At 36.9% G+C, this 14895-nt stretch overlaps 1 protein-coding gene across 5 annotated transcripts in view; it reads left to right on the plus strand.

Annotated features, from left to right (window-relative positions):
* sptan1 (spectrin alpha, non-erythrocytic 1) overlaps positions 1 to 14895 on the plus strand; it is a 79990-nt gene that overhangs the window by 593 nt on the left and 64502 nt on the right. For 4 of the 5 annotated variants that reach the window (XM_078426404.1, XM_078426407.1, XM_078426408.1 and 1 more), the window contains exons 2-8: positions 2872 to 2935; positions 8241 to 8317; positions 9171 to 9333; positions 10465 to 10590; positions 12458 to 12598; positions 13317 to 13463; positions 14447 to 14580. In XM_078426404.1, the coding sequence (XP_078282530.1) occupies positions 2906 to 2935; positions 8241 to 8317; positions 9171 to 9333; positions 10465 to 10590; positions 12458 to 12598; positions 13317 to 13463; positions 14447 to 14580 (818 nt within the window). In that variant the 5' untranslated portion in view covers positions 2872 to 2905. The remainder of the gene's footprint in view (positions 1 to 2871; positions 2936 to 8240; positions 8318 to 9170; positions 9334 to 10464; positions 10591 to 12457; positions 12599 to 13316; positions 13464 to 14446; positions 14581 to 14895) is intronic. The other variant, XM_078426406.1, reaches the window with a different exon arrangement.

A 14895-nucleotide genomic window follows, 5' to 3' on the forward strand; every position in this document is an offset into this window, starting at 1 on the left:
TTTTCGGGTTTTTTTTCTGTGTGCTGTTGCATACAATTGTACGGCATGTTTAAAATAATGTTAAACATGTCTTTTCTCCCCCCCCCTGTTTTTTGGTGTTTTCAATCACAATGAGCTTTAAAATGGCTGCGGGGATGGGTTTCCTGCGGTTTCGACCGCAGCAAGGTCAGAGAACATATCTAGAATATAAATATCCATAGATGAGAGAAATCGGCCCAGAGGTTGTCTTGGAGAGAAGACTCGTCTTCATTGGAGCAATGTGGAATTCCTCCAGGGAAGGAAGATCAGAGGAGAGCGGCGGGTGGTAGAAGGAAGAAGAAAACATAAATGTATTCTCTCAAAAGGGTTGGCAGATGATCTTGGATTGAATGAATGGGGAATACATAATTTGATAGCAATAAATGGATTTGGCGAATGGCCCGAAAGGAAGAGAAAATGTATTAGAATAGCTAAATCATTGTTCGATATTCATAAAATCCCTTACATGAATTTATTTCTGGAAATCAATTTGGGTTTTTTTGGGGGGGGAGATTTAAAATACTTTATTGTGACAAAATGGAGCTTAAAATAATCCCACATTAATTAACAGAACAGTTTGAAAACTGGTTCATTTAGATTCCCAATAACAGATGTCAGGGCGATTCCTCTAGCAACAGTTGAGGAATGCAATTTTTTTCCCCCCAAGAAGATTTAACTATATCCAGGAACATGTTATAGTGAATCAAATTGAAATGTGATGTTGAAATGAAAACAGTTTTTTGGCCATAAAATTATGGGAGGCTGAGTGGTACTGGAAGCAGGAGTTGTGTGAATTTTATCATTTCTGTTCCAGGACCGTTTAATTTGTTTAATGCAAAGGTTAACATGATTTTAACAATTAAAATCATTTGTAATGATGCCCCTCTGACATCAGTCTGAAGAAGGGTCTCGACTCGAAACGTCACCCATTCCTTCTCTCCCGAGATGCTGCCTGACCTGCTGAGTTACTCCAGCATTTTGTGAATAAATACCTTTGATTTTAACAATTGTTTTCTTTTTGTTAATTTCATGGGAACATGATTTTATTAAGATGTATTTTGTTAAATCTGGCCTCCCCAAAGACAAATTATTAATATACATGCCAGAATTTATTCCATTCTGGAATTTTGATTTCGTCAAATTGTCATTGGTTTGTATGTCCAGGCTTATTTTTTGAAACTGGATTTTTCACAATTATTACATTAATCAGTCATGTATATTGAATTTATTTGTTGGAACGCATCTGCATAAAGCCATGATCCAATGATGTATAATCTAGTGTGAAACAGTGACCCATTCTGTAGGAATAATGATTGATGGGCCATTCAGATTAAATTTGGAAGATTTCTAGCTCTTTCCTGGAGCTAGGGATTCCTAGCTCTTTCCTGGAGCACAATTTATTAAAAATCCTCTTGTGTCTTTTGCAGTGCTGCTGATGTGTAATCTAAATTTAATTATCTCAAACGTATACAGGGAGGGGAAAATATTTTAGTCGGGGCAATAGGTGAAAGTTGCATAATGGTGAAAAGTCCAAGTGGTGGTGTGGCAAGAATATCTTTCAGGTGATGACAGTAATTAAAGCTGTGCATCGTGTTATTATTGGTAATTTGTTCAAGTATGTTTATATATCATATTTATAAACATACTGCATAGTTAAAAAAGATTGTAATTTTTGAGCTGTTGCAGAATAAATGTTTTCTGTATTAAGATTTGACACGGGTTTAACTACTTACTAGACCAAGTGGACCCGATGGGCCCAAACCTCTCCTGCATTGGTGCACCACCCTCTCCTCCCCTACTCCCCCTCCCCTTTCTCCCCCAACCACCCTTCCCCTCTCTGCCCCCTCCCTCCTCCCCAACCACCATCCCTCCATTCCCCTCCCCCACTCCATCCCCTTTATCTCCCTCCCTAGGAGATAGATTTAAACTTTAAAATGTGAATAACTTTTAAAATATAACACCGATTTCAATGAAACTTCTTCCATTAGCACCAAAGGGACGATGGTGACTAAGGTGGGCCTAAAATTATTGCGTTATTGTGTACTGTTTTGGCTGTAGTTCAGGAACAAACAAACAAACGAGAATTTTAGTATATAGATAAATAAAATACTGATGCTACCGTTAGATCATTTTGTGGGGGGGGGGGGAATAGAACCAGTCTGATATACAATGTTTTTAATTGCCACATTTTTGTAAGGGGGTGCCTGTGTATTAGAATAACCGCTCAAAGATTTCATCAAGTTGAAAATGTATGCAAAGGTTACACAATTGGAAGCTAGTACTAAACTTTGCAGTGAGTGTGTTTTTTTATACTGTATCATAAACAAGGTCAGGGTAGAGTTAGTTATTGCTTTACTAGTTGTGTTGGAATGCAAGATAGGCACAAAAAGCTGGAGTAGCTCGGCGGGACAGGCAGCATCTCTGGAGAGAAGGAATGGGTGACATTTCCGGTTGAGACCCTTCTTCAGATTCTTCAATTGGAATGCAATTTGAATATCCTAATTTTATTTAAGGTTATAAAATTGCACCGCCACAGTTTAAAATTAACTGACTTTTTTTTTAAAAGTTCCTTTGCTACTAATGTAATATCCCTGATGGTTTTCATGGAAGAAATTAGAACTGAGCAAACCCACCATTTCTAATCCAAATAGAATTGAGATTTGGGTGCAGTTGCCTAAACACAAATCACAACTACCTCATGTTTGAGGAGGCCTGAATAAAATGGCCTTTTTGGTTCAGTGTTGAAGTTTAGAGAAATAAATACTAAGGAATATAACAATAACACTTTTTATATTGAAATATCCGATCTTTATGCAGAGTGTATTTTGTGTGAATTGTTTTATAATTATTTAGCAGATATTCTGCTTACCAAACAGCACCGCTCATCATGTCTTCATTCCGTAAAACCAAACTGCAGGTATTGTGTATTTGTGGAATATAGTGTGATTGACTGACTGTTAATTGGTATGTACTTCAGTAACATGAACATGATTACAAGAGCAATAAATTGGGTGATGCATGCAGCATGCTTTGACAGTTGCATTTTACCTCCGACTAATGTAACTGAATTCCTTAATTATTTGGAGTCTTATTTGCATTTTTATTTGCTCTTAGAAATGTTCTTCTAACTGCCTTTCTTCAATTAATTGCTATTTACAACAAAAATTCTAATTTGAAATATTGGCAGCTGACTTGTTTTGCAAGGGCCGTTGTATAGAAACTAACTTGTCCTACCTTAGTATCATAGTCCTACCTTGGATAATGTTTCTTAATGATGTCCTACAAGGTTATCATTCAGCAAACGTTTCAATTAACTTCATAAAAGTAATATTTAAATTATTTATAATCATTCTCTCAAGGCACCTTTTTTGATGGAAGTATTTATGTTAATTTAAACTTAATTATAAGTTTATATGGCAGATATTAATGTTTTTCTCATTGTTATAGAAAGACCTGAGTATACTATGTAGAATTAATCTTGGTTGTCTTTTTGTAAAACAAAGCTTGCACAAAATACTTTCTACGTGTGAAAGTTTCATTTATTTCTGCTCACTTGAGCATTCTGATATTAATTTGGCTTGTGAATAAGTTGATTAGATTTAGTCTGTCAAGCCCACTTTTTCTTCTCGGTCTAAATATCAAACAGAATTTTAAAGTTATTTCTTCAAAATTTAGTTATCACTGACTGCAGCCCATTATTTGTTTATTTACATGAAAGGCAGGTAGATGTTTTGCTCCGTTTCTTTTTCAAAGCTTTATAAACTGTTCATACACTAAGAAGCATGAATTACTCCGGCCATTAAAAAAAAAATCAATTTCTCCCTGCCTCTGTTCCTCATAGCTTTCTGAATACTCTTGCTGCAAATGTTGATCATTTTAAATTATGGCATGACCTTGGAGTGATAATTTTGGCCATTGCTGGTTTGTGTCGATGTAAGGGAATGCTGTCCATCGAAGTGTGCAAGTGATGCTGTTGAGCAATGATGCTGAGACATGACTTATCTTTTCAAATAGCATGTATTTTTTCCCCTGGCATTATAGAAATTGTTGACTACCTCAAATGGTTTTATAATGTGTAAATAAAACAACACAATATATATGATCTTGGCTTGGTTGTATGTTTTATATATATTTTCAGTGCACAGTTGAAGCTTTTATTATATTTGATGTAATTGTACTGTTGTCTTTTTGTAAGAATATAACAGTAATGAAGCATGTGTGAAAATTAAGCTGGCAGCAGTAACTATCTGTTGTACTAATGACAAGTGCTTGGTAACTGCAGTCGTAAATTAATGACCACCTTCTGTTAATTAGGTATGGAACAGTAATTCCATTCTACCTTTATCTATTGGTCATTCAATTTCTTGTAATTTAATCATACCGGATAGAATATTCTAGCAAGTTGCTGATTTGTGTTATCAGGCCGGGCCAGGATGCAATGGGAGTGTCTTCTCCCTGAGCAGCTGGTGTGTAGTATTGCACATCAACAATTGGCCTCTTGAGGTTTGGAGTGGAGGATTGTGTGGATTGGAGACAAGCTTAGCAACTTGTCAGCTTTTATTAAAGGAATATATGCTCTAGGACAGGGTTTTTTTTCGGTACTGTTTTCATATTTATTATGATCCTCAGAAATATCAGACAGATAACCATTTACAGAGCCTGATCCTGAATCATTTCTGTGAAATTCACTAAGTAAATTGTCAGTGTTTCTCTACTCTGGGAAGAATAAGGGCCAGCAATGCAATAAGAGTACAGCTGACATCAGCTGTTCAGCAAAAATGCTGGATGTTATCCCAGGTGTAATTGTTTTAATAATACATCATATAAACTACACAGCGAAGATGGTACAGTTGTTTTGTAGGAATGTAACATAATGAATTGTAATATATACAAACTAAATTTATTAAACAATATAAAATAACATGAATCTCAAATAACTGGCATTCTTATCTAGTTAATTCTGGTAAAGAATGCCTTCTGATATGTGAGGAGTTTATTGTTGGATTTCTCTCCAGAAATGCAATCAATCTGCAATTTTCTATTTGATCACAAGCAAATCACGATCTATGAGACCACATTTTGTTTCCGGAGCGAATTTGCTAAAGTCTCGATCTATATAACAATTGGTCTGAACTTGCCAGATACTATGATTAAATTGAACCAGGCTGTTGTGAATTCCGACTGAGAATTATTTTGACACCATGACACAATCTTTAATCAAATTAGAATGGAATTTCAAGCACAAAGACTAATGATTAAATGAATAGATTCAGATTAGGAACAACAAAGGGAGTTATCTCTTTTGCAGTAGTCATGAGATTTAAAAAGTGCTCGTCTGCTGAACCTATAATCTATCTCTGTATTCTGCAGGGTGGAAGCTGCAGAATTGTTCCCAACTGCTAATGTTTGTTGTGGTACAATGTGTTGTGTGTGTATATAGAAACAAACAGAAATATATATATATGTATATGTATATATATATATATTTCTGTTTGCTTTTGAAGTAATGACGTAAATATTTGTGACCACCAAATGCAATTGGAACCCTGAGAATCTTGGTGTTTGGAACTTCAACCATAAATTCTTTTTTGCACTGTGGGTTATTATGTATAATTTTATGCAGTCTTAAGTGCAACATTGAAAGCCATTCTTTTAATTTCTTTCAAATATTTTCCTCTTCTCTAATTACAGTATAACTCCATGACTTTGTAGATTGGGGGATTTTCTGAAGCATTGAATGTTATCCCCAATAATACAGTAATGCCAATGGACTCTTAATTCACTTCTTTAAATGTTACATAGTCTAATTGACGTACAGGTATGTAGGTTAATTGGCTGGGTTAATGTAAAAATTGTCCCTAGTGGGTGTAGGATAGTGTTAATGTACGGGGATCGCTGGGCGGCACGGCCGAAAAGGCCTGTTTCCGGCTGTATATATATGATATGATATGATATATGATAATACTTTTTCTAATGAACTCAGTAAGTTTTTTAAAGGGAGTATGGGAAGTGGGGTCCTGGTGAGTTTCAAGGGAACACAGGAAACATGACCTGGTGATCGAGATGCTGATGCATCAGAATTTCCAAATAGTCAAAGAAAGATTATCAGAGTTTTACTGTATTGGGTCATGATTCAGATAGTTGCTGTTGAATTTTACACACTCTTTCAGAATGTACAGTTGTGGGGTGATAGCAGAGAGGGCAGGGGAGGCTCGTCATGAACATTTGCAACTCTATAGGTATCAGCTATAGGAATGTTGGAGAGATCCCTACATGTTTAGCTTTTCAATTTGCTGATTGAGAATATTTTAGATTTTAAAAAAATTACTAGAGAACATTGTTTCCAGTGTTTGAACAGCTGCTTTGGTTTTCTCAATTAACAATGTTCTGACTGCTACAGTGGATTTTATCATAATTTTTCAAAATCATTTTGTCATTTATAGTCTTGTGAATACTGGCATGGTATTTCGCTATTTTTTTTCTGAGCATTTTTTCCCATGTCCACCCCTCTGGTGAGGTAGAATTCCATGCATTCTATAACTTGCTCAAATGACCACCCTCTTGTTGAGATAGTGCCCAGAAGGCACTCTAACAATGGGAAAGGGGGACAGATTGAACTAACACACAGAATTGTGAGTCACCTGTGGTTATGTTTCAACTGTTAAAATAGATTTGAGACTCAGCTGACTAAATATACAAATTATGCTGAGATGAACATGGATGTAGAAATGGGCAGTAATGGCTTTGAAGCTCATTTTGGACCAAAGATTACACGCACTGCATATGTGAGACAGCCACTTTGGCCTACCCAGTCTTTTAACTAGTGGAAATTTCTGTCGGTATAGCTATGGGTAATGAACAAATAGCTTGTTAGTTTTGGTGGCAGTGGAATGTCTTGGTAGCACAGTATGGCAAAAGGCCCTTCAGCCTTGACTGAAAGCATCTAATTGCACTTGCTCCAACAGTAATTCCATTTTATTCTGTGCACATTCCCTGCAGATTTTATCAGTTTAGAGAGATAGCGTGGGAACGGACTCTTTGGCCCACCGAGGTCGCACCGACCAACGATCACCCATACACTAATTCTATTCTATATACTAGAGACAATTTACAGGAGCCAATTAATCTACAAACTTGCCTGTCTTTGGAATGTGTGAGGAATCTGGAGCACCCGGAGAAAACCCACGTGGTCACAGAGAGAACATACAAACTCCAGACAGACAGCACTCATAGTCTGGATCAAACCTTGGTCTCTGGCGCTATAAGGCAGCAACTCTACTGCTGCGCCACTGTGCCGCCTTGATCACTTACCTGTGTGCTAAGGGCAATTTACAGGGGCCAATTAATCTACGACCCTTTACATTTTGGGGATGTGGAAGCAAACCAGAGAACTCGCTGGAAACCCATATAATCATAGAGAGAATGTGCAAACTTAACACAGATGGCGCAGGTGGTCAAAATAGAACCTGGGTTCCTGGAACTGTGCCAGCTGCACCACTGGTGATGGTGGTAATACAAAGCCTGGTGTCACTTGCTTTTGTGAAAATGCTGCAAAACATTGCTGACCTGGTTTGATTGTGTGCTGCATATGATGTGGTAATTCACCAGATTTTCTTTGACTAGTAGCCTTGATATTTTTCAGCTGATGAATGGCTTTATTGTTCTCTTGGTGACCGCTAGCATTGACTCTTAAGCTGTGATGGTATTGAGATTGTGGTAGTGTTCTGCGGGATGAATGCATGGATCCATCCATCAGTGGCTCTCTTTGCTTGAGGAGATGTAAAGTGTTCCTTCCAGCAGGGAGTAACTGCTTCTCTCTTTTCAAGTTTTTTCTTAGCTTTTCGTCAGGTGATATCTTGAATGTTCGGGTGCTGGATTTATATGGTGCTGAATTCCCTATACGTTTTACCAATCATCCATACATTAGGTTACAGTATTAGAAAATTGATATAAAGAGTTTGAAATCCATCAATAGTTCTGACAATGCCATGACTTAAAGCTATTCGTGATACATTCCATATTGAATAATGTATTGTAACTTGAAGAAACTTGCTCTGGTTTCATATGTTTTAAAGTCAATGACATTGGGGGGGGGGGGGGGAAATACTTTGATTACAGGGATGGAGTTGACTATTAGTTGAAATGTTTGAGATGGCTTTTTAATGTTGTCTTCACTTATTTCTAAAGTAAATTTTTAATATGTATTTTTACGCCTGTAACAGAAAATGGATTCCACTGGAGTAAAGATTTTAGATTCAGCAGATGACATCCAAGAAAGACGTCACCAGGTGCTAGACAGGTATGAACTTTTAATTGAGGCAGATGCAAGAGATGCTGGAACCTGGAGGGGAAAAAATGTATGTTAATTACCTTGTGGAATTTGTATAGAACACTAGAAGCTGGAATAATGGCAGCATGATGTCCAACAAAGGCATTTCTAGTCTGCATGAGTAAGGTCCAGAATAAAATGGTATGCAGATTCTTGCACAGAAAGGCTTGGCCAAATCTGGCCCACTAGGATTGCATTCAGTGTCCTGCTGGATATCTACAAGTGAATTTTCATTTCTCTGCTTTTGTTAACTTCAGATGGAGTCACTTTGGGGATTACAGTAACGTACGTGGGACATTTTGGGGCCATTAGCCTTTGCACAGGAGGGATATTGTTATACAGGCTATGTAAAATTTAATCCCCAGAGAAGGGTGCAGTGCATGAGGTCATATTGCTAGCACAGAATATCGTGATGCGTGATTGCTTTGATACACCTGCTTACGGGCCTGTGATAGGTAGCAAAGTGTAGAAGCCAGAAGGTCTGAGATAAATGCTGGTCGCTGGACTAAATTTTTTAAAAGCTGCATTTGTGTCTATTTGCTCTGCCCCATGTTTATTTCAGTGGCTGAGCACATGTTTATAGACAGCTGCCAAGAAGTCTCAAGAATACTTGATCTGGTATCAGGTCAGAAGCCTTCTAAGTGTTTGAGGCATGAGATATTTGTTCTTTGGTGTGCCTGTTTTACAGGCAGTGATTTTCTGATTTGTTTGTTATCATCGTGGACTAGTTCGCACAATTAATTTTATTTATTTTACTTTGGTGTATCTAAGTGAGGGAAAAATCAAGGGCCCCAATTCACGTTACTCTGTTTTTGTGTACTAGGTACCAGCGGTTCAAGGAACTTTCTATTTTGAGAAGGCAGAAGCTAGAAGATTCTTTCAGTTTTCAGTGTTTCCGCCGTGATGCGGATGAATTGGAGAAATGGATTCAAGAGAAACTGCAAATTGCATCTGATGAAAATTATAAGGATCCCAGCAATCTGCAGGTGCTTGATATTTCAGACCTCTATTTGAAAGTTTAGCCATATGAAAGCATTGTTTTACTTTATTTTACTTAGCAGTAAATCTTTATGTCAATTTGACATTTTTTAGAATGAAATTTTCAGCTAACAAAGTAATTTTGATTTTTTGATATATGCAGTTTTATGTACAAGGAACTTGCTTTGCATGAACTCTGTGCATCTGGTGATTTGTGGTGTTCCACTGGGGTCGGGGTTGGGTCCACTTCTTTTCACGTTGAATATCAATCATTTGGCTGATGGAATTGATGACTTTGTAGCTAAGTTTGCGGATGATACGAAGATAGGTGGAAGGGCCGGTAGCGTTGCAGAAGGGTTTGGGAGAGTGGGCAAAGAATGGCAGATGGAATAGAGTGTGGTCATGCACTTTGGTAATAGGAATAAAGGCTTAGACTATTTTCGAAATAGGGAAAAGATTCAGTCATCGGAGGTGCAAGGGGACTTGGGAGTGTTGGTGCAAGATCCCCCCAAAATTAATTTGCAAGTTGAATCAGTAGTAAGGAAGGCAAATGCAATGTTAGCATTCATTTTGAGAGGACTAGAATACAAAAGCAGGGATGTAATGCTGAGACTATATAAGGCACTGGTCAGACTGCATTTGGAGTATTGTGAGCAGTTTTGGGCCCCATATCTGACGAAGATGTGCTGGCATTGGAGAGGGTCCAGAGGAAGTTTACGAGAATGATCCCAGAGATGATTGGGTTATCAATCCAGTGATGAGCGTTTGATGGTTCTGGGACTGGACTCGCTGGGGTTTAGAAGGACAAAGAGGATCTCACTGAAACTTAGAGAAATTAAAAATCCAGAAAAGCAAACTTAAACATATTTGAGATATGGTAAAGTCAGACATGGTTTTTTAAAAACTTTAATTCCATCAATGGAAAATTCTGTTGGGAGCTATTTCACTATAATTGGAGCAGCAACACAAGTGGTTGCAATATCCTCAGTTTTATGATGTTTTTTAACACCTGCATAAATGAAGATTGTCCTTGCAGGTAAGGATGCTGCTTGTGCCATATAATTATTGCCAAGCAAGAGATAGTGCCATCACAAAATGAAATAGAAAAATTGTGATGTTTTATTTTTTATCTTTGGCAGGGTAAGCTGCAGAAACATCAGGCATTCGAGGCTGAAGTGCAGGCTAATGCTGGTGCCATCATCAAACTTGATGAATTTGGTAACAAGATGATTACCAATGAGCATTTTGCCGCAGAAACTATTCGAGTAAGTAGCTTTTCTGTTGTATGGTTTCATGTTTTTTTATTGTTAATTAGAAATATAATTTTCATTGTTAATCTTTAGTCTTTCACGCCCTACCGGACTACACAACGGCCTATTGTAACCACAGTACAGATTTGTACTCACATGGAAGTAGGTGCCCCTTGCTGTGTAGTGCAGTGCTTATGCTTTGAATTTCCTCTCTTGAGTTGAAAATGTAATTATTTTACTTTTCTTTTACTTTATTATTGGCTGTCCTTTTAAAATTGTTAATATTGAATTTCTCATCTGAGCCTCAGTGTCACTTTAATTGGCTGAGAGAATTTTAATAATAAAGTTGAATTGCCTCGTAGTACCACCCAAGCTTAGTTCAAAAGTGAAACGTGCTGGTCCTGCATAATTTTCAATGTTGTGGTTCTCTTCAATCATCGTAATTAACTAAATGCCTTTCCTTCAACCTTGAGGGTAGGAAAGCAGCTAGTGGAGTATTTTCTGACAGGAAATGAAAGAGCATAGCATTATTTGTGATAAACCCATAGTACAAGTAGAACATTGCTTATAAATTTTAAACCATGTTATTCATGGTGGGGATAGTTGTTTGGAAACTGCAAGCATAAGGAATGTTAGCTTGCATTTGAACTGTATTGACTTATTTTGGCATCTTTGCATGTGTAAAATTACACTTAAATTACACTTAGCTTTGGTTTAAAATGGTTTACTGCATCTTTATAATTTTAGTTTATCCAATCTAGTTGGGATCCACTTAAATTCACAAGATATTTCTCTTCTGCCTGTTGTACGGCTGCAAAATGGGGGAAAAAACCTATTATGACTTTAAATTCGATTTTTAAAAAACCCAAACAGTTAACATTACTTTTTCTTCACTTCAAGTAATATTCACATCTATTTTTTTTTGTTTTCATGTGCTCCTGGTGGTATAATCTAATTGTATATTGTCTAAAGTTTTCCAAGTGTTTGCTGATTGAAACAATCTTCTTTGCAAATGGAAGCTCTGAGAGCCTTTTTAGACGACAGGGTGTGAACATCTGTCTGTCTCATAAATGGGATCTCTTGATACAATCAACTTTTTTGCTGAATGTTACCCACAATTTTTTGTTCGTTGGATTTTCATATAAAGCCGGAAGGGGAGGCCAATAATATATACTATAAATTGCAGTAATTTTCACCTTTTAATCTTTGGGGGAAAAAATGGTCATGAATGTAATTCATCTAGTTTTGTGATTTTCTTCATTCATACCTTATCATAAACTTTCTACTTCCCAAAATAAGAGTGAGTCCAATGCTTTCACTGTGGCACAATTGGTCTTCTGGTTTGAGCATTTTGCATTGATTAGACTGATCTTTCCTTTTTTCTGCCATTTAATTTCCTGAAATTATATTTATGGTAAAATAGTAATACACGATTAACCAAAATGGGTGTCAAAGCTTCTTGTTTGATCACCTTTATTTTTGAATGTGTGTGTGTGTGGCACTCATGAGAAAAATATAATACAAAGTTGAGAATATAACATCCAGTTTGAAATCTGAAGTGTGGTTGCAGGAAGCCTTTGTCATTTCATCAACGGAAACAGCTGTCAGAGATTGTTTCCATGTTTTGTTCTGCAGTCACGTGCTTCCTTTGAAAGAATGCTGTCTTAATAGAACTTGATCAATGTAAATCTCTTTAAGGTAATCTACCAATACTTACCAGTAAGAAGTTAGCTGCAGTATTATATAGGACACCAGTTTGTACAGAAACATTAATTGTAGAATTGTGATGTGATGGCATTCAAAAACCTAACACCATTTGCCTTTATTCTGTTTGCAAAAAAAAACTGATTTTCTTTGATCAATTTTGTTTCTGTCTTTCAAGACTCGACTGGAGGAGCTTCATCAACTATGGGCGCGCCTGCTGGAGAAAATGAGGGAGAAGGGGATTCGACTTCTGCAGACGCAGAAGCTGGTGCAGTATCAGCGAGAGTGTGATGATGTCATGGACTGGATCAATGATAAGGTCAGTAGTTTGTTTTAGTGATAAGAATTGGCGTATCCAGTTATACAGGAGGGGGAAACGTGCAGTTGAATTAAATAAAAAATGGCCTTTGAATAGTCAATGAGAGCATCATGTTCCATCATATACTGCAACGGCAGTTTCTCCACGTTAGAAAGATATGCCCATACAAAAAGCTGCATGTTCTAAAATGGTCTTATTACCGATGGAGAGGTCAATAATTCACATTAACCATTAAACCCCTGTGAGAGTCGGTGGGCGAGGGGAGAGTTTATAGCAATCAATGTTGGAAAAAGAATATTCTCCCAATCATGTCTCTACTAACCTTTTGAATGAGCAGTTCATACTTCTATCACAAAAGCTTACTGACTTTTGTTTAGTATTTGAAATTGTGCTTTGTTTATTAAAATGCAACATTGTGTACTTGAATAGTAATATCATCAATGCCCTGGAGTTTTTTTGGGGGGGATCTAAGATCAGTTCCACGTGGCACAACAGATAATCTGTCTGATGAAGTTCTGAGCCTAAATGTAGGGAAAGATGCTGTGGATTAAAAAAAAAAGAGAAATAGGTCTTATTTTTAATTTGGTTCAAAGCCATTTGACGAGTTTCCCTTTTTGTGGTGCATAATTTCATTGATTAACATGGATAAAATATTTTACATTGTACTTTTTTTGTATTTCAAAATCACACTTAAACTAATTAAAGTTCCAACTTTTAGGAGGCTATTGTGACATCAGAAGAAGTTGGCCAAGATTTGGAGCATGTGGAGGTTTTGCAGAAGAAATTTGAGGAATTCCAGACTGACCTTGCAGCTCACGAGGAGCGTGTTAATGAAGTTAATCAACTTGCTGGAAAACTGGAGCAGGTTTGAGAAAGCTTTTTAAGTTAAGAATGGGTTGGCTATTTATCTATAGTTCTGTTCTGAAGCTGAATTTGCACTGCTGTTCTGCATTAAATTGGGAATTGTTTGTCAACAAGACAGTGGGCAGTTTGCACACTGCTAAAATTAGGGTTATAACATTTTCAGAACATTTATAAGGCCCCTGTCATTGAGCTTATATGGGCTGTGATGTGGATGAGCATGCAAATACATTTGTTATTTATGGGTGTGGTGGAGGGGAAATACCAGCTGCTGCAATTCAGGATGTAAGAAAACAGGGGATGTAGAAAAACACTGAATTCCAATGACCTAATTCTTGTGTAGCAAATGTTCATTCCACAATATCTCTTGTATTCTTCCAAGAAATTCTTCAGAAGCTCATCTAATTTGCTTGTATTTACTTATATAATCACTTGCCCATAAGGAGATACTACTTGTTCATGGGCAATGTTTTAATTGATATTTTTAATGCAACCGTACACCTAATTGCACTTTTGCATTTGTGTAACAATATGAAATAATATTTTGTTTTTATAAAGACGTACAGGTATGTAGGTTAATTGGCTGGGTAAATGTAAAAATTGTCCCTAGTGGGTGTAGGATAGTGTTAATGTACGGGGATCGCTGGGCGGCACGGACTTGGTGGGCCGAAAAGGCCTGTTTCCGGCTGTATATATATGATATATGATATGATAATTGCATTTTGCTTCTTAATACGTTTTCAAATTGATGGATTTAATAATTTTAAATTTAATTGAAATCTCAAGGAAAATATCGGTTCAATTATCTGCAGCTAAATGGTTTTTTTAAAATTCAATGTATCTCAAGTCCTTTTTTAATTCTACCTCATTACGTTTGGATGATAACATATACACTGAGTATTTTTCTGGTGCGTCACCTTAGGAAAGTAATGTAAATACGTTAATTGTGGAGAGAAACCTGTTACTATTATCATTCTCTTTCTGCAGGAGAATCACCCTGAGCTGACACTTATCACCCATCGTCAGGATGAGGTCAATGTTGCTTGGCAACGACTCAAGGGCCTGGTACTACAACGGCAAGGAAAACTTTTTGGAGCTGCAGAAGTACAGCGTTTTAATAGGTGGGTCAACTGTTACCATCATGTTTGAGAAAATAATAAAAGCCTCCTGAATGGTGAGAAGGATATCCCGGATTCCAGTACTTGACAATCTGCTTTGAGAAACTGCATATGCCAAATTTAATCCCAATCAGTTTAGTTTTCAACAAATTATTGTTCCAAACTGCAGGAAGCTAAATAGTTCCTTTTTGTGGGGTGGGGGAATAAAAGCTTTGTAAGTTAGCCTTTAATTCAATAGTGTTTGTGTTATTTCAAGTTGGATGCAAAATAAACAAGAACCCTCTTTTCAATACTTTAATTCTTTTGCATCGCATGAAA

Source organism: Rhinoraja longicauda, chromosome 31, assembly GCF_053455715.1.
Source record: "Rhinoraja longicauda isolate Sanriku21f chromosome 31, sRhiLon1.1, whole genome shotgun sequence".
NCBI classification, from domain to species: Eukaryota; Metazoa; Chordata; class Chondrichthyes; order Rajiformes; family Arhynchobatidae; genus Rhinoraja; species Rhinoraja longicauda.